The 24,365-nt window shown below is 51.2% G+C and overlaps 7 protein-coding genes and 1 non-coding gene across 8 annotated transcripts; 4 read left to right on the top strand and 4 right to left on the bottom strand.

Moving 5' to 3' along the window:
• Positions 1–123: 123 nt before the first annotated feature.
• STEHIDRAFT_t251 lies at positions 124–195 on the top strand. The gene has a single exon. It is a non-coding gene; the product is annotated as a tRNA-Arg (tRNA).
• A 784-nt stretch (positions 196–979) lies between these two features.
• On the top strand, positions 980–3,734 carry STEHIDRAFT_66374 (uncharacterized protein; the record flags this gene model as incomplete). Its single annotated transcript, XM_007309100.1, has 3 exons — positions 980–1,660; positions 1,709–3,111; positions 3,167–3,734. The coding sequence occupies 3 exons, from the start codon at positions 980–982 to the stop codon at positions 3,732–3,734; spliced, it is 2,652 nt and encodes an 883-aa protein (XP_007309162.1).
• A 940-nt stretch (positions 3,735–4,674) lies between these two features.
• On the bottom strand, positions 4,675–6,618 carry STEHIDRAFT_23523 (P-loop containing nucleoside triphosphate hydrolase protein; the record flags this gene model as incomplete). The annotated part of the gene is made up of 5 exons (XM_007309064.1): positions 4,675–4,824; positions 5,091–5,450; positions 5,505–6,128; positions 6,182–6,256; positions 6,313–6,618. Coding segments are annotated over 5 exons (1,515 nt in total), but the record flags the coding sequence as incomplete, so codon positions are not given.
• Positions 6,619–9,369: 2,751 nt separating this feature from the next.
• On the top strand, positions 9,370–12,965 carry STEHIDRAFT_66030 (DUF323 domain-containing protein; the record flags this gene model as incomplete). Its single annotated transcript, XM_007309072.1, has 11 exons — positions 9,370–9,686; positions 10,077–10,804; positions 10,860–10,975; positions 11,033–11,410; positions 11,480–11,491; positions 11,548–11,589; positions 11,643–11,831; positions 11,895–12,281; positions 12,324–12,550; positions 12,619–12,738; positions 12,803–12,965. The coding sequence occupies 11 exons, from the start codon at positions 9,370–9,372 to the stop codon at positions 12,963–12,965; spliced, it is 2,679 nt and encodes an 892-aa protein (XP_007309134.1).
• Positions 12,966–13,255: 290 nt separating this feature from the next.
• STEHIDRAFT_171835 (fragmin60) lies at positions 13,256–14,839 on the top strand. The gene is made up of 5 exons (XM_007309245.1): positions 13,256–13,356; positions 13,461–13,628; positions 13,699–13,819; positions 13,886–14,278; positions 14,346–14,839. The coding sequence occupies exons 1-5, from the start codon at positions 13,288–13,290 to the stop codon at positions 14,753–14,755; spliced, it is 1,161 nt and encodes a 386-aa protein (XP_007309307.1). The 5' UTR covers positions 13,256–13,287; the 3' UTR covers positions 14,756–14,839.
• A 1,307-nt stretch (positions 14,840–16,146) lies between these two features.
• Positions 16,147–17,425, bottom strand: STEHIDRAFT_125050 (uncharacterized protein). Its single transcript, XM_007309244.1, has one exon. The coding sequence runs from the start codon at positions 17,293–17,295 to the stop codon at positions 16,768–16,770; it is 528 nt and encodes a 175-aa protein (XP_007309306.1). The 5' UTR covers positions 17,296–17,425; the 3' UTR covers positions 16,147–16,767.
• Positions 17,426–18,470: 1,045 nt separating this feature from the next.
• STEHIDRAFT_85795 (cytochrome P450) lies at positions 18,471–21,042 on the bottom strand. Its single transcript, XM_007309243.1, has 13 exons — positions 20,794–21,042; positions 20,623–20,731; positions 20,539–20,565; positions 20,287–20,475; positions 20,054–20,196; positions 19,967–19,993; positions 19,812–19,900; positions 19,626–19,749; positions 19,553–19,566; positions 19,211–19,482; positions 18,995–19,133; positions 18,794–18,927; positions 18,471–18,713 (listed from the first exon to the last, which is right to left on the bottom strand). Exons 1-13 carry the CDS (start codon positions 20,981–20,983, stop codon positions 18,629–18,631), a joined length of 1,542 nt encoding a protein of 513 aa, XP_007309305.1. The 5' UTR covers positions 20,984–21,042; the 3' UTR covers positions 18,471–18,628.
• Positions 21,043–21,863: 821 nt separating this feature from the next.
• Positions 21,864–24,210, bottom strand: STEHIDRAFT_161660 (cytochrome P450; the record flags this gene model as incomplete). The annotated part of the gene is made up of 13 exons (XM_007309242.1): positions 21,864–21,948; positions 22,028–22,161; positions 22,231–22,369; positions 22,451–22,722; positions 22,793–22,806; positions 22,866–22,989; positions 23,052–23,140; positions 23,201–23,227; positions 23,288–23,430; positions 23,517–23,705; positions 23,765–23,791; positions 23,849–23,957; positions 24,021–24,210. 13 exons carry the CDS (start codon positions 24,208–24,210, stop codon positions 21,864–21,866), a joined length of 1,542 nt encoding a protein of 513 aa, XP_007309304.1.
• Between the last annotated feature and the right edge of the window lie 155 nt (positions 24,211–24,365).

Below are 24,365 nucleotides of genomic sequence, written 5' to 3'. Positions count from 1 at the left end.
AAGTGTCCCGTACCTACAGTTTTTAAGAGTGTTCTTCAAGCTGGGGGAGCTGTAGGCGGCAGATTTGCAGTGGATCAAGGACCGGGGTTGGATCAAGGAGTGGGCCTACACTGTAAATGTCAAGCCGTTGTGGCGCAATGGTAGCGCATCACCTTCCTAAGGTGGGGGTTGTGGGTTCGATCCCCATCAGCGGTAATGAATAAGACGATGACGATGTATTGATTTTGCATCGTTCTTATTTAGCCTATCGCAATCCAGACTCAGGGTGAGATACCACTACTTTTTTTCCTGTAGGGGTATATGTGCATAACTCGAAGCTCGGTCGCAAAGAACATGGACGATGAAGTTGGTGAGATGTGTAGCTTATTGGGCTGGGAGTAGAACTTCGAACTCCGCTGTCCCCCGTCCCGTCGGACATCACTTGAACGTTCGATACTTCTCTTTCGAAATAACAGACAGTATTCTGAGTAGGTACACACTTTCATGGACTCAGTCGACAATCGCTCTTCTTGTATGTATCTACCAAGTATCTACCTACCATACAAAGCGCCCCTGGCAATTTGCCGGCACTATATAAATTCGTTGACAGCTGCTTTCACAACTCTAGACAGGGGGCAAGATCTTTCGCCTGCACCAAACAGAAACGAGGATGGACCAAACAAAGCTAGATTTCACTGCGAGCGGATCTCAATTTCTTTTCTTCTCACTCACGACGCCACACTCTTACGTTGGTCGTGTGCGGATGCTAGTCTCGGATCCAGCCGTTCTCGGAGCCAAGAAGCCGGTTGTGTGGGGAGAGTTGCTCCGAGAACGTCTGGTGCATTTCGTATAGTAACGCGCCCATCGGTGACAATCGGTCACACCGTCACCTTGTGACTCCTCGTTACCGACGCGTCTTGACACTCGCGTCGCGTCGTGTCTTGTCTCATCTCAAACTCGACGGTTTATTCCTGTACCTCTTGACTTACACACTTGACTGATGGATAACATACCTGATGACCTGTTCGAAAATTTCTTTGACGACAAGTGGGAAGCCGATCTGGATTCGGACGACGAGCCTGTTGGCGACATTGACGAATCCGACCAAGATACCTCTCAAGCTCGAAAACCTGTTGACCACCGTCCTATTCAACATGCTCACACCGAATCGTACAAGGCCAATCTTGCGAAGGCCGGCAAACGTCCTCTTGATGCTGTTCTCGCTATTTTTAATGCCTTACAGTCAAATGGGCTTACTCTTCCTTGGTTTGTGGGCTTGGTGCTCTATGGAGATGAGGAATGCACGGCCGACCCAAAGGTGAGGTACGAGCGAACAGGGTTGTTGGGCAGTGCAGAGTTTAGAGAGGCTTTGCTGCGGTGTGCAAGGCCACCGGGGGGTAAGGCAAAACGTGGTCGCGGGGTTGTGGAGGATATAGCGACGGAAATTGTGGGACAGTTAGTAGCGGAGGACATCAGGGCTATAGCAGACCTCATGACAGCGGGCAAAGATGCTCTCAGCCGCAAGGAATTGACCAGTTTGGATATGAAGAAGATATGCTTGGAGTTAAAGGAGAGAGCCTCAACATTGTGGACTATATTGCTGAAGGCCGGGTGGAGTGAATCTCAAGCAGAACGGAACACACACAAAACACCCGAGAATGTACGAGTGGCTTCCATCTCAGTGTATTCTCATTTTTGACTGCAACACTGACTCTCGCCTACTTCAAAGGTTATCATGAATGTCATGTCGATACTTTCATACACACGCTCACATCACCGTAACCGACTCCCTATGTTTTGGGCTCTCTACCTCAAACATTGCGGCTTGTCAGCTCGCGCGTTCGACACTCTTCACGCACTAGGCCTCGTCATGAGTCACAAATGGACTTGTGACGCACTCGTGCAAATTGCCACATCCGAGACCAACGCCATGGTCAAGTACAGTCGCGAGCGCGCCATATTCGGCACCTTTGACAACGAGAACATACCCCGCAGAGTCTTTTCCCAGCGTATCAGCAACCAGAACATGTTCATCAGCGCGACGGGTGGTACACTATGGGTTCTGCCGAAGCACGTAGCCCTCGACCCAGATCTGAACCGGAAATATCAGGAAGGTCGTCGGGAAGGCGCGAAGCAGTGCTTCAACTATCAAAAACTCCTCGAAGGCAACCCCGACATCCAGCACCGCCAGCGCGCTCAAGATATATGGCAGATTACAGACTTCTTGATCAACTCACCAGCTTTTGAGAATTATTCCGACCGCAACAACAGCTTATTTGACCGACCAGCACCCGTTGATGAACTTCCATGTGGCCCCGAGCATATACCCGAACAGTTCATGTTCTCGACAGCGGACATTGATGAGGCCAGCTATGAGGGTGTGGAGAAGGTTATACATGAGTGGTTTCGTCAATTGAAGATGGACTCACTGGAAGAGATGAAGAAGACATCGACAGGAAGGTTCTTTCCATGGGGTGGCGATGCACTCACAACCTCCCGACTACGGGGCCTAGCACTATATAAGGGGCAAGACATCAACAGCTATGAGAGGATGGACTACTTGATTGGTACGAACGGGTTTCTCCATATCATGTTCGCGGTCGCAAACTCGATACACGCGCAATACTTAGGCGAGTCGGGCGGAATTGGTCTTAGAAGGGCGTTCGACAAGCTCAAGAGGAAAGGGTTACTTACGACGTCAATCAAGGGCCCATTCTGGCATCATCTCGATGAGGTTTTATGGCACGTTGGGGAGGCGATGATTTTAGCGTGTTGGATGGAGGTCGCCGGTGTCGAGAAATTGGACGAGCTGGCCGAATGGCCACCGGAGGCGCTTGCAACGCTGGCAGAGGAGATATATGACAACTGTGCAAGCCGCGACACACTCGCTCGGACGCGTGCTATGGACCCAGAGGATCAAGACGAAATCAACTCACAGGCTATCATGTTTCTTACAGACTTATTGCCATACTTCAATCTTCGTGATTCGATCAAGAGAGGTGATGTCGGACGTATCCAGGATCTTCTTCCGTGGATGCTACTACAATTTGAAGGTGGATCTAATAGCAACTACACAAAAGAGATCCTAGAGCTGATTCAAGGATTGGAGCGGGAGTGGCAGTCGGACGTAAAGTGAGTTGATAGATCAGCAACAGAACAATGACTTATGGACTAACCATTTACCTAGAAACTTCATCGTGAAGCATTGTTGGCTGGTCAACGTCAACGGAAAACGCGACGGCTATAAACCGATAGATCAAGCTCAAGAGCAAAATATCAAGAAGGAAAAATATTCTTACCGCAGTCTGGGACCAGGGGCGACAATGGAGAACCACAGCAAAAAGGCGAAGACAATCCCCGTGGTTGATCTGGTGAAGGATCATGTTAAGTCACAGTTCAAACTGGTACGTACGCGTGGCGACAAACATACAACACCAGCGAAGGAGAAAGATGTGGCAACATGGAGGGACATTGCCGTAGCGGAAGGGTGGTTCAGGCCGAAGGGGGGGCGCACGTTCAAAAATGCGGGGAATCGTGCGAAGGACTTTGTGACGGAAGGAATGGCGAGCTTAGCGCAGAGCCGTACGATTAAGGAGTGGTGGGACAACCGATCATTCCCAAGGGAAACATCGGAGCGGTGGTTGGACGAAGAAAGAAAGCAGAAAGAGGATGACAAAAAGCGAAAAGCAGAGGACGTGAGCGAGAAATCTAAGCGGCAGAGAATGGCGGAGGAATCAGATACAGCGAATGAGTGATAGACACAGCAAAAGTAATGTGAGTACTGTACGGTAGCACTATGAGGGAATTTGTTGGAATGGTATTGGATGGTCATGATCCTGAAGGAGGCTGTGGGTGATGTTGCGGGTGGTTGTGAGCAGCGTGGGTGGGATATGTCTGGTAAATGGGATATGGTTGATAACCGTAAGGAGGATATGGCATTGGAACAAAGAACTGGGCGCCTGGATATCGAGGATCGGATGTATAGTAGCCGTACTGCGGCGGTGCATAAAGATGCTGCGGGCCGTGCTGGTTCAGCTGCTGAGCTTCGTGATCAGACGACTGCAAAGCCATATTTGTAGCCGCTGTAATAAGTTATATTAGAGATATGTTTGGACAGATTCACGGGAAGGGACGCGCCTGTAGAAGACTCAGACACTCTGCCCGCTTGCGCACGTCCAGAACCTGCTGAATGACAATCCGACGATGAGGCGCGTGTAGCAGACGTTGAAATCGAATGGCCTGCGCATGTTCCTACGTTTGTCACGGTCCTCACACTGCCAGTGGTGGGTAGAGCTGTACGTGTCGACAGCACGGGTGGCGCTTCGCGCGACGAATGAAGCTGTGAATGAGGCACGAAACGATCAGAGTAATGATAGACGTGAGCTGCGGAAAATAACGTACCGGCTCATTCGGAGGTTTCGAGCCTGCCGTGGAGGTAGATGGCAGAGATGAGGTGAGAGGCAGAGGAGAAGCTGGAGGCGAAGGCGTTGAAGGTCGCGTCGTCTCGTGAGAACGCGAAGCACGAGGGCGCTTAGGGGCGCGTTCGACGAGCGCCAACAACGGCTCTTCATCAGACGATGACAACGAGTCCTCGACGTGCTCGCTCGCCCTTTTCTTCGCCTCTCTCTTCCGCTTCGTCTCAGCCTTCCGCGCGTCCGCCTTCGCTCGCTTTGCGAATTCTTTCTCCGCGTCTACACGCTCGTCGAGTTCCTTCAGGAGCTTCAAGACCTCGTCCGCATGCCTTTCCTTCCACATCCAATCCGCCGCAGCATACTGGAGATCCTCCAGACTCCGCCATCGACGGTACGTTGCCAGTGCCGTCACCACCACGTCTGGCATCAGCCCCTCCACGCCCCAGATCGCGTACGGATACCTCGCTCGGTAGGTTGACGCGCGCCACCCTACGAGAAGCTTCCTCGCCTCCTCAAGATGCTGATCGCGACGTTTAACGGCGCCTTTCTCTTTATCGTTGGTCGGTTCTACAGGCACTGGGTCGGGGGGTGATTGAGGGTCGTCCATGGTGGAGTGGGTTGGATTATCCTGTCCAGGCGAGCCTTGTTCTTTGTCTAGCTGTCGTGGTTTCTTCTGACCACATGTATCACAGCATTCACCGGTAGGCTCTGTTTACACCCATCAATGTGAGTGGCCCGTTCTTTCGCACGCATGAAACAAAACTGACCTTCACGATTCACTGGGTTGTTGAAGTGCTCGTCCGCCACATCCCTGCGACATTCGCATGTCTGGATCCACCGGCGTAAGTCCTTCTCGACCACCTTCATGTACTCTATCTCATCGCCCTCTGCTCGTTTGGTTTTATTTTTCTCTTGGAACACCGTTGGCTGCACAAGTAGGTAGGCATGCGCCTGTGACCCTCTCGTCCGACCGGCACGGCCTGCACGCTGAAGCCAAATTGACAAGGAGGCTGGGACCATAAATTGCACGACGGACTCGATGTTCGGTAAGTCACATCCCTTCCATATTGAAGTTAGTACTGGGGCTGATAGTGAAAGATGCATATCACTCACCATGCCTAAAGCTTCACTTGAAAACATGATGTCAATTTTGTCATTACAGAACTGAGTGGCCGCGTCGAGCTTGGAGCTTTCGCCGCGACGTGAGTTGTAGTAGGCTATGCGTCCCCGTAAGTGTTCTGGAAGTCGCTCTCGAAACCAACGCCATGCCTTCATCGAGAGAAGGATTTCGTCAAAAAAGACGATGACCTTCCCGAGACGTGTGGCATTACAGTCCTTCGGGAGAAGGAACTCGAGCGACTCGAGGTCCGACTTGCCAGCATTCATATGCACAACGTGCCAAGTGATGTTGGGACGATCGTTCCCGAGGTTAAGATGGAAGGTATCAGGCTTTGAGAAATGGACAGACTTGCGGATCGTGGTCAGATCATCCGGTGTGAGTGTCGCAGAGGTAGCAAGAAATGGGGTATGGGATGCGAAAGCGCGAAGTGTGCCAAGTTTGGAGTAGACCTCGCGGAATTTGTCACCCCACTGTGTAATGCAGTGAGCTTCGTCGAGGACGAAGGCTCCAATGCGCATAGCGAAACTGGCTGAATTGAGGAGACCACGAAACTTTTCGTGCTCCAAGCACATGTTTGGCGAGGTGACGATTACACTGATACGGCCGTCCTCTATGTCCTGAGAGGGCATCAGCGCTGACGGTACAACATACGAGAGCGTAACAAACGCACCTTCAATGTCTTGTCTGAATATGTTTCCCCATTGAGACCCACAGCCGAAAGACCAACCTCCGTGAACCGACGCGCCTTCGATTACATTCCGTCAGAACTCAAGAGCCAACTTGAATATTCTGGATACGCACCTGATCGGCTTCGAGGGTATTCAGAGGTGAGACGATGATCAGAACCGTAGGTTTTCCTTGTTTGTTTGTCTTCCCTGTCGCATGCTCACCACTTTCATTCCCTGTGCGAGGTCTCTGCCAGTAGAACATCGGCAGCATGAACGCAATCGTCTTCCCCGAACCCGTTGGCGCGATCAGTTCGCAGTCAATACCCAACACCAAACATTCCGCAATGTCCAGCTGCCACTCGTGAGGAGTGATAGCGCCTTTCGAGCGACTAAGACATTCCTCCTTCATAATACGACGAGCCTGTACTGAATCGTAGCCCCACGCCTCCTTAGCCCGTTCTCGAGAAGCATCGAGCAAAGCATACGACCGAAGACGCTGATGCTCGTGAAGTTCTGCACGCACCCGCTTCTCCTGCTCTGCACGGTCCGACACCTTCTTAGTCTGTGTAGACGATGTATCAATTGGTTCCTGGGGATTCGGAGCAGGTTTCGAGGAAGGTTTTGATGAGCGGGTCGTAGAGGTGCTGCCTTTTTGTTTCGGTGGAACTGAGGTCTTTGTTTTGGAGGAAGAGGAGAATTTGGCAGGGGTTCTTGCACCCTTGGGAGGCTGAGCATTCTTCGTTGGGGCAGGCCGGGTTTTCTTGGGAGAATTGGGCTGGCTGCTGGGAGTGAGGACCATGGGTAGAATTTAGATGTAGTAGTGTACAAGGTAATAGACTGTAGCGTGAGATGGACAGCAATATGACGAGTAGTGGGGTTTTCGCAAGGAAGACTTCGTGTCACGGATGAAAGACGCGCCGGATCATGTGCGTCGCGACACCAGACATGTGCCGTTCCCACGGTGTCACTCTGTCACCGATGGGGCCGTCTCTATACGAAATGCACCAGACGTTAGAGGGGTGCGATTCCCAACTTTCTGACTTTCAATTTGCCACGTGTTTTTTTCACTCCGCATATTTTCAGCCACTCAGCCTTGTTCCCGGTTCCCTCCCGTCCTCTCACTCAGCGCCTGGAGAGAGCACCCCTCTAACGGCTGGTTTCGAGACTATGCGGATGCCCCATTCGGGCAGAGAATGAATGCAGAGGCTGTGTGTTTGGTCCGTCAAAATTGATGTTTGGCACACCGAGAAGATTTCGTACCCTGTCTAGAGTTGTGAAAGCAGCTGGAATAAATAAATAAATGAAAAGAAAATGAGTCGAACTTCGAACTCCGCTGCAAATATAGTACGGGTCGCGGCCACTTTTGTGCTGTCCATCCTTTGCTCTCACGATCATGTTCTTCCGCATCTCTCACGCCTACAAGTCCCCGTTCTACCGCACGACGACTGGAAAGGCTCATCGCTCGGCTTAGGAGGTACCATAACATTACTTACATGTCTACGCCGTAAGATGATCAGCGGACGTGACTTGTTAAGTGGCCAATAGTCGTCATCACAGGTGCTTGTTGTGCGACAGTAACTCGTTCGATTGCGACTTCATTGCGACACACTCCCCGAGGACCTATATATACGGTGATACAGGCAGAGACATCCTGCCTGTTGCCCTGCCTGCGTCATCCTTTGGCCTACCAGGAGAGTGCTGCCACTACACTCAATCGTAGCCACAGATCCACGCTACGTAGCTCTTCCTTTAACCTTTGAACCAGTCTCGACTATGGCATCTCTCAAAAATTGGTCGGCTATGACCGTATGGTTCGCCCCAGGCGTAGCTGTGGGGCGAGACCGAGTGCAGAAAGAGGAATAGAGGGCACAATGGTCTTGTGCTCGATGTCGTCGCCGTATCCTAACGCTCCCCCATTACATCACTACCGGCTCTGGATGCTTTTCGTGACGTATCTTAAGGATGTAGGGTTCATGATTGACCGCACGTGTGTGGTCCCTAGGATTGGGAGTCGTCATGAAGTAGATGCTTGTAATGATTCTGTGGAGGCGGTTAGAAGATGCGAGGGATTGCCGTGTCGTAAGTGAGCCTGCTCGTCTCACCCCCTGAGTGGGCCGTGGTGAAATTCTATCCCCATGTTCGATTGCAGCTCGTACATTGTTGCCCTCAACGTGCTTTCGCATGCACATTCATCTTCAGCTGACCAACGTTTTCGGATCTTCAGTGAACTCTACCCCTTCTCTTTCGTCAAATGCATCTCACACGATGATGGCACACGGCCAACGTTTTCCAATTCGAAGGGACCCGTTCTCTGCCTCGATTTAGTCGGACTGGATCGCCACCGAAGGTTACGTTGTCACTCTTCCGTGAGGTTTTTATATCTCCTCTTAAGGTGAATTGTAATTGTTCTCGGTGGCTCGTCCGTCGAGTTTGTCAGTCGCAATGTCGTATTCGTCTGATGGAAGTCTGGGACCTCTATTTCCTCTCCTCCCCGTGGCGAGATGCGGCCGGATTTCTTTGCTGATCGGGCGGCCTTGCAGCACAATCTGATCTTATGATCAAGCAAGTGGGAGATAGCTGATGCTCACGGTGTCTCTGATTCGGGGGCGCAGAGAATCGTCGGGTCCAGGTCGAGACAATGACTCGATCTTCTCGGGCTTGCTCAGCAGAACGAAGAGAACGTTAACGAGATGTGTCTGTATTACTCAGACTTCGGTCGTTCTAAGGATGATAGAGGCTACTGGAGTCGCCCTGGACTTTCTCAGTCATTTCCGTCCTTCGCTCTACATAGCGAATAGTCCAGGACGGTGGCAATTATAGAAAGATCAAGGAGCTTGCGACAGGGTCGTGGGTCATTGGATGACTGAGTGTTGAACTTCGTGGGGAGGCCACCAATGCTAAAACTAAATTCTACCTCCTGATGTGTACGGCATAGCCAGCCCTTTCACCATGGCCTGACTCCTGCAATGCCGCACATACCATTGTAAATGCTTACGGGAGAGATTCAGTGGTTAGTCGACCCACGCCTTCCCGCATGCAGTTGGAGGAGTACGTGGACGGCGAAGTGCCGACCGAGATATGCTGACTAAGCGATCATGGTCGGGCGTGATGTCATGAATCAAGCCATTGCATATAAAGGTGCGTCGGTCTCCTTTCTTCGAGCACCATTTCCTCATATCATCTTCCGACCATGCCTTCTTCTAGAGCCCAGATTATCGACGTCCGTGTCAACGACAAGGCGCAGAACGGCGAGCAGGATATTCGCCGCGAAATTCTTGCAGGCCTCGCACAGCCGACTGGCCAGAAGACACTCCCCACACTACTCCTATACAACGAAGCCGGTCTCAGGATATACGACGAGATCACAACGGATGCGGAGCAGTATTATCTCTTCGGCGCGGAGGAAAGCATCCTCAAGACTTTCGGCGACGATATAGTACAGACTATGCATAGCGCATCTGGTGGGAAGCTTGGTGGAGATGAGGTTGTCGTTGAGCTCGGTGCTGGGTGAGTCTCCTTCTTTGTTGTGTGATGTCAGACGTTGTTGCGAACACCGCGAAGGTTGGAAGATCGCCATGAGATGTCCGTTGTCTGTCCACATCTAAACTCTGTCGCCTTATCTCGTATTCGCCACATCATCGGCTCCAGATATCTCAGATCGCCGTGATCCATGTTGTTGGCGATAGAGTTTTGTTTTGCCCCTATTCTCCATGCTTCTACTCACAGGCTTGCATTCGCGATGCCGTTGACGGCGCGGCATTCTTTTCGTTATATCTGCCTTCTTTGCGGTGCCGTGAAGCCACAAAGTTCACCTCTCTACCTCTATCCATTTCTAAAGATACTCTTACCTTCTCTTGAGATATCGATCAGACTCATTGACCTTAACTCTTTATAAAGCGCGCTCCGCAAGACATCACACGTACTCTCAGCACTCTCCCGACTCGTCCCTCACGCCATGTCTCCTCCCCCTATCACCTACTACGCTCTGGACCTCGAGAAGCGCGAGCTCGAGCGCACCCTCGACCAACTCTCTACTTCGTCCGTCGGTCCCAAACTCGAGGGCAAAGTCACCACCAAGGGCATGTGGGGCACCTACGATGGTGGTCTGAAGTTCATCGAGGAAGGAGGCATCGATGGTCACGGCTCTGTGGAACATATCGCCGCAGGACCTAACTCTCCAGAACGGCCAAGGCTTCCTTCGCTCACTCGTGCAAGGGAACGGTCCCCCGCCTCCGACAGCGCCTCCTCCACAGGCGCCACATACATCACTGGCACCGATCGGGACTCAGTCGAGACCACGCCTTCTACCCCCGGCTCTTCGTCCGACTCGAAGTCCCCCCTCCATATTCTCTTCTTGGGCTCATCGCTCGGAAATTTCTCCCGTGGAGCCGACGCAGAGTTCTTGAAGGCACTTCCTCTCAGGCCGGGCTCGGGCGACACGTTGCTGCTTGGGTTGGACCATGGAAATGACAAGGAGAGGATCGAGAAAGCGTATGATGACGACAAGGGGATCACGAGGAAGTTTGCGTTTAATGGGCTCAAGGCGGCTGGTGAGGCGCTTGGAGACCCCAAGCTCTTTGATCCGGAGAACTGGGAATACGTGGGCAAGTACGATGAAGAAGAACGTGTGTGCCACCTTCCTTGCTTCTTGGCACATCACTAATGAGGTCATGGTTTTAGGTCGTCACGAAGCGTACTTCGTCTCTAAAATTGCGCAGACGATACGTGACCCCCAGTCAAGGCAGGATTTTGCATTTGTGGTCGACGAGCACGTTAACTTCGAGATATCTACGAAGGTAGGGTCCCAACATTGCATGGTGCTAGGAGAAGTCTAATATTTCTGTTGTCTCTAGTACTCAGAGGAAGATGCATTCAAGCTCTTCACCAGCGCCCACCTTCGTCCCATTCAACGCTGGACCGACCCTTCCGGTTACTCCCTTTGGCTCCTCGAACGTCCTCCATTCTCATTCCCGCTCCTACCGACTCCTTCGACCGCTCCTTCCGCCCTCAGCAACACACCCTTCGGCGTCCCGTCCTTCCAGGACTTCCAAGACATGTGGGCCGCCTGGGATTTCATCACGCGCAAGATGATCCCCGAGTCCATGCTCTTCCAAAAGCCGATCGATTTGAGGCACATTTGCTTATTTTATTGCGGACATATACCTACATTTTTGGATATCCATCTGACGAGATTGTTGGATGGGAAGCATACGGAACCTGAGGAGTTCAAGGTATGGCATTACTCGCTTGTTGTCTGCCCTCGCTCGAACGCAAGGTCTGACTTTTGTTTGTTTGTTCAGTATATTTTCGAAGTACGTTTTGCTTTGGGACATAATCTCGAACGAATTTACTCATATCGCTTCTTCAGCGCGGCATTGACCCGAACGTTGATGACCCGAGTCAATGCCACGTACGACTTTCGTCTGCCTCCGTGTATCTTCTTTCCTCTTATACTCTCCACAGCCTCACTCCGAAGTCCCTCAAAATGACGAAGACTGGCCGTCTCTTGATAGCATCCTGGAGTTCCAAGATCGCGTGCGCCAAAGGGTTCGAAACTTGTATGACGACCTCGAGTCGGGCAAGATCGAGCTGACGAGGAAGATCGGTCGTGTCCTGTTCATGGTCCTTGAGCATGAAGGGTTCCACGCTGAGGTATGCATCTGACTTCCTTTCGTCGGCCGTTGATCTAGTTGTATGCTCATTGCTGGTAAATAGACCCTTCTCTACATGTTACTCCAGCGCGCCGGCACGGGTACGATCCCACCATCTGGCTTCGCTCCCCCACCTTGGTCTTCACTCGTGAAAAACTGGGACGCCCAGCCTGTCCCACAGTCGCCGACAGTCACTCTGGGACCTACCACCATCTCGCTTGGTCACGATGATGACGAACGGTTGGATGAGGACCCCAAACATCGTACCGACGTCAAGGGTCACGACTTTGGCTGGGACAATGAACACCCAGTTCGAAAAGTTGACGTCGGCGAGTTTAAGATATCGTGGAGGCCCGTCACGAACGGCGAGTTTTATGAGTATTGGAACGGAGAGGGAAAGGAGATGGTCCAGTTTCCGAAGAGCTGGGTGGAGGAGAATGGAGAGGTTATGGTACATCTATTTTAGCTGCTGATAATTCTCCAAGCCCTTCAGTTGCAAGCTAACTGCTGCTTACAGGTCCGCACCATGTATGGTCCTATCCCGATCAAGACTGCGTGGAAGTGGCCCATTGTCACATCGTACAACAACCTCTCTACATACGCTAGCGTCAAGGGCGGTCGTTTGCCAACCGAGCCTGAGCTCCGCCTGTTCTACGACAAGTTCGAGTGTGGATATGAGGGTGGAAAGAATGTCGCCTTTAGGAACTGGCACCCCGTTCCGTGCGTCACACCCGTTCTTGTCTTCCAAAATACTCTAATCATAATTCATTTGGACGTGTGCTTTGTAGGGCGACGACGGGGGTGGGAGAGGCTGGAGGTGGCAAGGGCCACAACGGAGGGGTGTTCGAGTGGACGAGCTCGGTGTTTGAGAAGCATGAAGGTTTCCTTCAATCCATCTTATATCCTGGGTACGTTCTCCTTCCTGCGCCATATCCTCACGTATCTGAAAGTATGACTGTTGATATTTCACAGATACTCCACGGACTTCTTCGACGGTTGTCACAATGTCGTGATCGGTGGCTCCTACGCCACAATCCCTCGTCTTTCCGAGAGGAGGACTCTGCGCAACTATTATCAGCAGAGCTACCCGTACGCCTGGGTCGGCGGAAGGATCGTGTACGATGTACAGAAGTGATGATCTCGAGCTGTTTTGGCCGCGCTTTGTTCTTGCTCTTCATTTGTACCATCATCGATAAATCTGTTCTGCTCCGTCACAAAATGTGTCTGTATGTTTGTACTACCTACCTATGCCATCCTTGTATCATTTGCTTGCTCTAACGTAAAATCCAATCCACGCCTACTTTATGTTCTCGAAGCCTGAGGTGCCACCCCGCCACACTTTGATCCTTTACTGGCCTTTGCCGGGCGAAATGACGTGATTTCCGACGTCTCGGTGCAGCATTCCTACTTCATTGCATCCATCATCTCAAGTATCCTGGTATTGAGGCAAAGTAAGCATGGCCCACCTGACAAAACCCGAGAAATATAACATCGAGGACTCGAACATAGCCCTCTTTGGCTCAGATGTAAGTGAAGCATTCATCTCTTGCTTTTAAGCCAGAGGACCAGTTTTGATGGAGGTTTGACTTCGTTTCGACGGCCGCCGGCTCTTGACGGATTCTTCCTGTAGATCGAGAAACGAGTTCACGAACATGCGGGAGATAAGGAGCACGCTTGGGACAAGGCAGGAACTACTTCTGGTCTCCAAATCTGGAGGATCGAGAAGTTCACCGTTGTGGACTGGCCCAAGGAGCGCTATGGATCGTTCTATGATGGCGATTCGTATATCGTCCTGCATGTAGGTCCTCAGCCCTGTAATCGATTACTATGTCAGCTCATACTGATGTCGAGTGGTTTCACGCGTAAAGACATACAAGAAGCATCCAGAGTCTGAGACTCTTTCCTATGACCTTCATTTCTGGCTAGGTTCGGACACGACTCAAGACGAAGCTGGCACTGCTGCGTACAAAACGGTCGAGCTCGATGATCGTAAGTGCTCCTATAGAAACAGACGCTTGCCGTGACATACCTCACCATTCCTTGTTATCCTTCCAGATCTACACGGCGCACCAGTCGAACACCGTGAGGTCCAGGGATACGAGTCTCCACGTTTCCTCTCGTACTTCCCTCGTTTCGTTACACTTCAAGGCGGAGTGGCGACTGGATTCCATCACGTCTCGTCTCCGCCACCTCTGGACCTTCACCGTCTGTATAGGATCGGCGTGAGTCACGATTCCGCTCACCCCACCAAGTCCAGTCTCCTGGTCCGCCAGGTGCAGGCTGAGGCGTCAAGTCTGGTCGAAGGTGATGTTTTCGTATTGGACAAGGGTACGGATGTGCTGCAGTTCAACACGAGCAGCAGTGTTGGGAAGGAGAAGTTCAGGGCGGCTGAGTTTGTGCAATCGTTGGTAAATGAGAGAGGCGGATCGTGCAACTCGATTGTCTATGGTAATCGTTGGACTACCCACTATCTTGATACATTTTGACTGACTTACTCCTTCTCACTACTTGCTAGACGAAGGTGGATCAGGCGCAGGCGTATTCCTCGCCGAATTCAATATCGAGGCCCTTCCTGATCGGCATCACATTGCTGAATCCTCCGAGGTCATCCTTTCTCTATTCCGCATCACGGACGACTCCGGCAGTGTACAATTCGAACACGTCTCGCCGCCCACGTTCTCCTCCCTTTCCCCTAACGATGCATTCCTACTCGACAATACTGCCACAGCCACCCATCCTACGGTTTATGTATGGATTGGGAAGGATGCTTCTCTCAAAGAACAACGCTTCGCGTTGAAGTATGCACAGGTCCACTTATATGAAAAGAAGGCGAGAGGCGAGGGAATGCACGTGGGTGCAAATACTGTGAAGATGAGAGAGGGGTATGAGAGTGAGGAGTTTGTTCAATTGCTTGGGGGTATGTGAGAAAGTGCTCGATCTATAAAGAGGGACAGTACTCAGTATCTATGGAATCTGGATGTATCAAGCGTCACGAAATGTATATTCACTTATATGAACACCGTTAGATGTTAAACATCATTTACTGTTTGAAATACAAAGTTAGCATATTGGATAGTGCGTTTCGCAATACGTAATCACGCGTAAGCTTCTGCTTGCGGTCTTTCTGTCCACGAAAGTGTCTGATTCGTTGCGAGGAACAACAGAACCACCAGTAACAGTATAAAAAGAACACAAAACACACAGAAAATAGGAAATAAGTACATCCATATATTCGCGCTCAGGAGCCGGGACTATGGAAGGAGAGTTGTTAGAAAGGCGAGACGAAGGTGTGGTATGTGGATGAGGTACTTACACGGGAGGGACGGAGGTCTCCGGACCAGAAATGGTCTCCAACGTGGGGAAGGGCACGATGCACTAACGGACGCTTGATTCAGTGGCTGACCAAACGGATGAATTATGATACACAAAATCACTCACGGCTTGCTGGATGTCCCTGCGCGAGAAGGTCGCAGGAAACATTGCTTGGCCCCTGAAGGGAGGAGGAACGGGAACGACCTGTAGATCCAAGATGTAGCAAGTCGTCAGAATGGTAACATAATGATGAAGCATGGTGTTGGACAGTGTTGGCACTTGACCGTGCCAGACCCGGGGTCAGGCTGACGGGTCGAGAGGCCGAGCCGGGTCAGGTCAAGGCAAGAGGCGGTCGGGATCATCCGACACGCCAACAACTTCGTGCACGGATGTGGTACGTAATCACCCCATATCTGGAAGTTTGTGGTACGCTGTGGCGACCACCCCAGCCTTTGTCGTGGACCACACCTCTGATGTAAAGTAAAAAACAAGGTCAGGAATAAGTCTGTATTCGTGCTTCAATGCTTTTAGCATGATAACCGACAGGTCTGTCCCTCCAAACTTTGCAAAAGCAATGTGGCGTAGAATAACTCGATATTCGGATCACTCTGGCACGTGCCAGAACTTCCTGAAAAGGGAGAGATGACGTACCACATCCAGGCATGATCCGGCGTGCTGGATTTCAATCCCGAACGCCTCTTGGGTCAAGGTTTTCTTGACCCCCTGCAGCCTACCTTTTATGGTGGTCGGCAGCGTCGGCTCTGGACCAAATGCTGGCACATTCTGGAAAATGCCTTACTTTGGTATATTTCGGGGCCACATCACCAAGTGGCGCCGCAGACTTGACTGGGTCTGACCGGGTCTGACCCCGCCGGGTCGGGTCGCTCGGCTGACCTGACCCCGACCACTGGTCAAAGGTCGAGTGACAACACTGGTGTTGGATTTTCGTGAGCGAGTGAGAAGAGCACGAGAAATCAGAGAGGGCTTGCAATCACACTGAGCTGTGAGGCTGGCTTGTGTTAGGGCAAACCGATGCCCTACACGGGTAAACACATCATGTATTTATACTACTGTACAATGTATCTAGAATATTCTACAGTACTCGAGAGATTGGCAAAGCAGCTGCGCTGCTGAGTCATCCGTGTCCGTCGAAAGCTCGCGAAAGCTCTCGCGACGTCGAGCTGCACCTAGCTAAATCCAACACTCCCCCTCAGCGAGACGTGCGGGAAAGACCTCTAGATCAACTACGACATGCAGTGAATTACCCGTCTATGGTCAGAACCTACGGCAGTCGTCAGGAACTCCCCCTGGACATGTGCGCGTTCCTTCATATGGCAATTCCGTTCTGCTCGCGATGACGAACAGCGTATCCTAGCGGTTGATGCGCGTCGAGGCGTCGTGAGCATCGGCTCACCTGGCGCTACGGCATCCGTAACCGTGCCCAATACAGCCTGGATGAGACACCGAAAAGAGAGAGTCGGGGCGAAGGTGGCGAGGAGTGTGGGTGGCAAGGGATGGTGAGGAACGGTGGGTGGCGGCGAAGTGGCGGAATAGGGGCTGAGGATGTGGCGACAAGGGACGGCGGAGAGTCAACGTCAAATTCCGGACCGGGGATCGAACCCGTTCTATGCACAAAGCACGGAAGTGGCGGACGATGGGTGTCTCGGAGCTGAGCTCGAACGAGGACAAGTGCGTGCGATGTGGCCGGTAATACCACAACGACGACAGATGGCTTTTCGCCACGCGGGGTTGGAGGGTGGAGAGGCCGGAGGAGGTGTGGCGGATAAAAAAGATGATGGAGAGGGTAACGGCGGCGCGTCTGAACTTCGCGGCTTACGCAGGGACGAAACGACGAGAGTGGCGGAGGGACATACACGGGCTATGTGGCCCACTTCTCGGCAGTGGCGGCAGATCGCTCTGCTCCAGTCGGGATGACTGTCGCGAGAACGCGAGGGTGATGGCAGAGGCGGGGTGCGTGCGCTGGCGTCGACTGAGGATGTGCGACGAAGAGGAAGGATGGTAGAGCGGGTGTGGCGCACAGGGGTAATGGGTGCAAGGGAGTGGCGACGCGTGAGGCAAAGCGCAGAGGCGACGAGAGGAGCTGCCGTCGGGAGATCCGTCGGTAGATCAGTCGCAGCGGTTAAGCTGGACATGATGGACGAGCGTCGGGTTATCGGCGACGGTACCGAGATCGGTTTGTGTTGGATTTTCGTGAGCGAGTGAGAAGAGCACGAGAAATCAGAGAGGGCTTGCAATCACACTGAGCTGTGAGGCTGGCTTGTGTTAGGGCAAACCGATGCCCTACACAGGTAAACACATCATGTATTTATACTACTGTACAATGTATCTAGAATATTCTACAGTACTCGAGAGATTGGCAAAGCAGCTGCGCTGCTGAGTCATCCGTGTCCGTCGAAAGCTCGCGAAAGCTCTCGCGACGTCGAGCTGCACCTAGCTAAATCCAACACATGGACGTACGTCTGAGCAGTCAACGAGATTCCTAGGCTGGCCAAGGACTTCAAGCTTGGACATCGCAGCCTTGAACTGGGTTTGCATACGAGTCTGGTCGTTGACCATGGCCTGCTAGAGACAAGCAGTCTTGTGGTCTACAATCAACGTTATTAACCTCAGCAAAGTCATGACATGATTTATATAGATATGTACCACGGGCGAGCTCGAAGTCGCTCGGAAGGCGCATCTCTCCGGGGATAGGCGACAATATTTCTCCGGGTTGAGAACGTTTCTGTATGAATATGTCAAACATAAGAATTGGGCAACGAGGAACCGATGAGAGCTTACCCAGTGAACAAGGTACCCTTCAACAAGGTCTCTACCAGGATCTGGGTGTCAAAAGTGAAAGGAGTCCTGGGGACAAAGGTTTTTGTCAGAAATCTAGATAGAATGACGCACCGTCAGCACCTACGAGTCGAACGGAGTTCCAGGTATGGTAACATCGCCAACATCGGCGGAAGCAACGGTATGCGACGACAAGAGGGCGGCCCTCGACAGAACAAGCATCTGCTACATCTACTGTACCCGCACGTTGTTCGGCTCCGATATTTGTTCTCGTTAACAGCTGTACTCCTCAGCATAGTCTTTGGCGAGGAAGCTCTCTGTGGCAGTGTACACGTCCAGAGTCTTCCCATCAGAGGGAAAGCAGAACGCGGGGCCCTCCCGTGTCGGCAGCGGTGCCAAGGTGGGAGGGCGTCTATGTTACTTTAAGCATGCGGGCCGTCCACTGAAGAATGTTGTCTACCGTCTGGTGATTTATGGAACCGGGTGCATGTTCTGTTTCCGTGGCAATGATACAGTTGTGTTCCATAAAAAACATACCGCAAGTATTCTGCCACGAGAAGCTAGCGACATGGGGCGTCGAGCAGCATGCTCATAAGTATTTCAACGAACGGATGGGATGGAAGACAATTATGGGCTTCATTTACTCGCAGCGATGAAAGAAGTTTGGTAGAGAACCCTCACATGCTATACTCATTCACTGGCCGAAGTGGCGTGAATCAGCGCAAGAGTTTTCTCAGAACGAGGCGTGATTGTGCATCTGAAAGACTTAGGATGCCTGAGATTTGCGAAGCAAAACCAGGATAAACCCGTTTTGTCAGTGACGCGTGGTAATAATGAGGTTTAGCAGTGACTCACCTGACTAGTCCAGAGGTAAATACGAGCGGAGGAGTAACCTCCTCACCGTCCGGGCCAAGTTCCCTTCCGATATTGAATGCTGCGATGATGCAGGCAGCGCCTATGAACATGGTGTCAAACGCCAGAAAACGGCCCTGTACTCATGTATTGATGAGAAGAGTAATATGAACGCAAAGTAAAACGGAGACGAAGGACACGTACGGGGCACATTCTCCGAGCAAAACCAAATATCGCATCTGGATCGGGCACTGTGTCGTCGAGTTTACCATCAGCTGTGAGGAATCGTTCTGGTCTGAACTTCTCGGGCTCTGCATAGGTACGCGGATCGTGTAGCATCGCCCTGGTCGAGCGAAAGAACAAAATAAAGAAAACTTATGAGCACTTAACGTCCGAATGGCAAGGGGCGACGAGACGTACCAGGCGTTAGGCACGAGAAGAGATCCCTTCGGTATGAAGTAGCCTTTGTAGATGTCATCCGCCGCGTTCGTGCGAATTATACCTGTAGGTACGAAAGCGCCCCATCGGAGGATCTCTTTGATGACCGCACTTGTATATGGCAGCTTCTGTTCGTCTGTGAAATCAGGGAGTCGATCGGTGCCTACTGCTCTGTCGATTTCTTCCTGTGACTTTTCCAGGATGTCAGGGAAAACCAGTAGAACGAAAAAGAGGAAATCAAGGGCGGTGCTGGTCTGAATGGCGCGTAATGATCTCAGCATGCTCTGTAGCTTTCATGAAACGGTAGATATATCTGATACTGACAGTATGTGTACCGGCTGGGCAAAGGCAGTCAAGATGTTAGTGACGAAGACGTGAGTGCGATGAATTTGCTAACCATTATATAACGTCGCAGAAAGGCTCTTCACATAGTATTCCTTCGTGTCGCTGTCCATGCCACTTCTCTCCTCAAATCGATCGATGAGTTTGGTGGTCAGAGAGGATGTGGCTGAACCCAGTTTCTACGAGAATATGAAGGCAGAGCCATTCATTTAGAATTCTTTGAACGTCATCGGAGACTTACCAGTTGCTGTAGGACGTGCTGGTACGGGACGTCACACATTGCAAGCACCATCGTCTTGTAGGCATCTATCTGTTTCTTCCATCCCATGCCTAGTGAATTTAAAGAGTACGTCGGTAAATAGAGCGTCGATGGAATATGACAAAGATAAGACGCACCTGGTACCCAGCTTGGCACATGTTGGACTAGGTAGAAGCCACACATCGACGTAAGTGACCGTGCCTTGACGGAGTAGAAGTACGTACTCCAAGGAAAGATATCCACGATGTTTTTGTCTGTGGCGGGATCCATCCCTTCTTGCGCCTTCTCTGCAATTTCGATATATTTGTCGTCTGCGGATTTGACCTTGATCCCATACCCGATGTCCATAATTAAGGCACCCACCATCCTACCGTGACGCCCGTTAATACAACAACGGAAAACGACTTTTATGAATCATTGCCGTCAGTCAAGGGAAATCGTGGCGCGGCAGACATACAGGCGAATATGTTTGGTAAAATTGTCAGGTGTGACGACAAGCCTTCGAAGTAGGTCGTGGACGGCAGTGAGAATCTGAGGCCTGTACTCCCGGGTGATAGCTGGACGGAATTGCAACTCGAACTCGCGACGACTGAGTTTCCATCGATTCATGTCCTCGCAAAAGGCGAAGTTCCAGTCATATCCAATACTGCTCGGGTATGCCGGGAATCAGCGCCCGAGAATGATGGCAGTGTAGTGAAACGGAACTTACGCTTCGTTGAGCATAGGCATACGTGGCCTGGACACGATGTCTACAAGTCAGCAGTAAGAAAACGGCCAAGTCGTATGAGCATACCTGCTCGAATAGATACTGGCCCGCTTCTCGAAAAGATCCTCTGCAGTTTCTAAATCGTTAATAACATACATTGGGGTCCCCAAGACCTGTAGCTTGATTATCGGAGAGTCTTTCACGATCTCGACATGAGTATAATGTCGATATTGGGATAGAAATCCTTGGAAGACTGACCGTACTCGCGAGCCCATTGCGCATACTGGAGATAAGGGTGTTGATCGGGAATATCGAGAACGTTGCCGATGAAAGGATAAGGCTTTGGCCCTGGAGGATATCGATGGGTAGGACGACGCTTGTAATAGACGCTCAGCAGGCCGATGAGGGCCAGAAGGCACACTCCTGCATCTATGAACCCTAAGGTCATGGCTTGTGCGACGTGCGGGACAGACAAAGGGTAGACGGCAGTGGGAGATGGTGAGTTTATACAAGGTCGCGGGGTCTAGAGAAGTCGCAACGGAAATAAATCAGGTTGCTTGTTATATGTAGGCGACTGGCCCACGCCATCATGAAGAGCTAACTAATTCTGTCGAGATGACAGCACGGTGAAGAGAAGCTTCGAAGCCGCAATGAGTGCACGTAGTGATCGAGTTTTGGAGGCAAAGATGTTCATTTCACCAACGAGATCAACCTAATGGTCCAAGGAAGTCATCGCTTGTATCACCAGACGTGCAGGCACAACAAGAGAGGCGCCGGGCGTGAGAGACGAACGACACAGACAGTTAGAGTTCGGGGAACAACCGCATTAGTTATCAGCTGGACGATGTATCCATTGCAATTCTAGAGAAAGAACCAATCAGCCCACTAGGAAAGACTGCACCATACGCGTGTCTCACCTTAAAAAAAACCCCTGCCCGTATATTGTGCGGGTCCGGCATTTTTTTCTCGTGACGGCTATACTCCACAGCACAGAACGTATCGGCGTGGCAGTGTAGATGCCCAGAGTCTTCCTGTTGGAGGTAAAACAGAACGCGAACCCTCCGCGTCGGCAGCTGTGCCAAGATTGGTGGGCGGCTATGTTCTACGGCCCTTTCGAAGGATGTTTTCTCTGGTCTGGTGTTGTATGGAGCTGTACGCATGTTCTGTACCCGCAATGATGATACATACTTATTCTACGAGAGGCCAGAGTTTGGGCCGTCGAGTCGCATACTCATACTTCATGGAACGAATGGGATGAAAAACAATCATGGGTTGAATCTACCTGCAGCGACGAGAGAAGATCAATCGAGAAAGGTCACGTCCTCTACTCATTCATTGGTCGAAGTAGCGTGAATCAGCGCAAGAGCTTTCTCAGAACGAGGCTTGATTGTGCATTTGAAAGACTTTGGATGCCTGAGATTAGCCAAGTAAAGCCACGATAAAAATGGTTTGTCAGTGACGCGTGTGAGTATGAAGTCCAGCAGTGACTCACCTGACTAGTCCGGAGGTAAATTCGAGTGGAGGAGTAACCTCCCTGCCATCCGGGCCAACTTCCTTCCCGATGTTGAACGCTGCGACTATGCAGGCAGTACCCATGAAAATGGTGTCAAATGCCAGAAAACGGCCCTGTACCCGTAAAGCTATTGGTGAGAAAAATACTGGACCGCAAAATGTACGGAGACGAGGGACGCGCACAGGACATAGTCTCCGAGAAAAACCAAATACCGCCTCTGGATCCTGCACGTTGTTGTCGAGTCTACCCTCAGTTGTGAGAAATCGTTCTGGCCTGAAATCGTCAGGATCCGGATAGATATTCGCATCGTGTAACATTGCCCTGGTCGACAAAACAAAGATCAACAAAAAAAACAGCGGATGTGCATTTCACATATAAATAGAAAAAGACAACAAGACGTACCACGCGTTAGGCACGATAAAGGATCCTTTCGGTATGAAGTAGCCTTTATAGACGTCATCTGCGGCGTTCGTGTGAGGTATACCTGTAGGTACGAAAGCGCCCCATCGGAGGATCTCTTTGACTATCGCGCTTGTATAGGGCAGCTTGTGCTCGTCCGTAAAATCAGGAAGCCGGTCGGTGCCTACTACTCTGTCAATTTCCTCCTGTGACTTTCTAAGGATGTCGGGGAAAGCCACGAGAACGAAAAAGAGGAAATCGAAGGCGGCGCTGGTCTAGGTGGTGCGAAACGATCTCAGTTTTTCCCCAATGTTCATGATCCGGTAGAGATTATCTGATACTGACAGTATGCGTGCCGGCTGGGGAGATGCAGTCTACATGTTAGTGACGAGAACTCAAGCCCAATGACTTTGCTGACCATTATATAATGACGCCGAAATGCTCTTTACATAGTATTCCTTTGTGTCGCTGTCCATGTCACTTCTCTCCTCAAACCGATCGATGAGTTTGGTGGTCAGAGAGGGTGTGGCTGAACCCGATTTCTAAGAGAATAGCAAGGCGGAGGCATTCATTTATGATCCTTTGAAGGTCATCGGAGACTTACCATTTGCTGTAGGACGTGCTTGTACGGGACGTCACACATTGCAAGCGCCGTAATCTTGGAGGCATCTATCTGTTTTTTCCATCCCATACCTAGTGAAGACTCCGTCGGTTAATAGAGTGTCGATAAAACGTCACAACATTGAGACAAACCTGGTAGCCAGCTTGGCACATGTTGGACTAGGTAGTAGCCGCACATCGAGGTAAGCAAGCGCGCCTTGACTGAGTAGAAGTACGTACTCCAAGGAAAGATATCCACGATGTTTTTGTCTGTGGCGGGGTCCATGCTTTCTTGCGTCTTCTCTGCAATTTTGATATATTTGTCGTCTGCGGATTTGACCTTGATCCCATACCCGATGTCCATAATCAAGGTGCCCATCATCCTACCGTGACGCATGTTAATACAGCAACGGAAAACGACTTGTATCAATAATCTTCGTCAAGATAAATCGTGGGACGGCAGACATACAGGCGAATATGCTTGACGTAGTCGTCAGGCGTGACGACGAGCTTTCGAAGGAGCTCGTGGACGACAGTGAGAATCTGAGGCCTGTACTCCCGAGTGATAGCTGGACGGAACTGCAGGACAAATTCGCGACGACTGATTTTCCATTGGACCATGTCCTCGCAGAAGGCAAAGCTCCAGCCCATGCCCACACTGTTTGAATGAGCTGAGAATCAGCGTCAGTAATGGCAGCGAATTGAAAAGGAACTTACGCTTCGTTGAGCATAGGCATACGCGGCCTGCATATGACGACCAGGAGTCAACAGTGAGAAACCGGTCCAGTCGCATGAGCGTACCTGTTCGAATAAATACTAGCCCGCTTCTCGAAAAGATCGTCTGCAGTTTCTAAATCGTTGATGACATATATCGGCGTCCCTAGAACCTGTAACTTAATGAGCGGGGAGTCTTGCACGATCTCGATATGAGTATATGTTCGAGTTTTCGAAAATAAATTCTTGGAAGACTGACCGTACTCGCGAGCCCATTGCGCATACTGGAGATAAGGGTGTTGATCGGGAATGTCAAGAACGTTGCCGATGAGAGGATAGGGCTTGGGTCCTGGAGGGTCACGATGGGTAGGACGACGCTTGTAGTAGACGCTCAGCAGGCCGATGAGAGTCAGAATGCACACTGCGGCGTCTGTAATCCCTAAGGTCATGGCTTGTGCGACACGCGGGGTAGATGACAGTGGAATACAGTGACTTTATACAAGGTCGCAGCCTGAAGAAGATGCGATGGACATACTGGAAAAGTGATTGCTTGTTATATGTAGGCGATAGCCCCACGTCATCGTGAAGTGCTGACTGGTTTTGT

This window comes from Stereum hirsutum (genome assembly GCF_000264905.1).
Source record: "Stereum hirsutum FP-91666 SS1 unplaced genomic scaffold STEHIscaffold_17, whole genome shotgun sequence".
In the NCBI taxonomy this organism is placed as follows: Eukaryota; Fungi; Basidiomycota; class Agaricomycetes; order Russulales; family Stereaceae; genus Stereum; species Stereum hirsutum.
Note: the sequence above shows the minus strand (reverse complement) of the source record. Positions and strands in the feature narration are given on the sequence as shown.

Bases quoted from the DNA above. Each gene is read 5' to 3' on its own strand.
- STEHIDRAFT_171835 (XM_007309245.1), top strand. From the start codon at position 13,288: ATGGCCCACCTGACAAAACCCGAGAAATATAACATCGAGGACTCGAAC. The intron at 13,357-13,460 runs GTAAGTGAAGCA...TTCTTCCTGTAG, and splicing joins TAGCCCTCTTTGGCTCAGAT to ATCGAGAAACGAGTTCACGA. The intron at 13,820-13,885 runs GTAAGTGCTCCT...TTATCCTTCCAG, and splicing joins AACGGTCGAGCTCGATGATC to ATCTACACGGCGCACCAGTC.
- STEHIDRAFT_125050 (XM_007309244.1), bottom strand. From the start codon at position 17,295: ATGTCCAGCTTAACCGCTGCGACTGATCTACCGACGGATCTCCCGACG.
- STEHIDRAFT_85795 (XM_007309243.1), bottom strand. From the start codon at position 20,983: ATGACCTTAGGGTTCATAGATGCAGGAGTGTGCCTTCTGGCCCTCATC. The intron at 20,566-20,622 runs GTATGCTCATAC...CATCGTGTCCAG, and splicing joins GCCAGTATCTATTCGAGCAG to GCCACGTATGCCTATGCTCA. The intron at 18,928-18,994 runs GTACGTGTCCTT...ACATGAGTACAG, and splicing joins TTGCTCGGAGAATGTGCCCC to GGCCGTTTTCTGGCGTTTGA.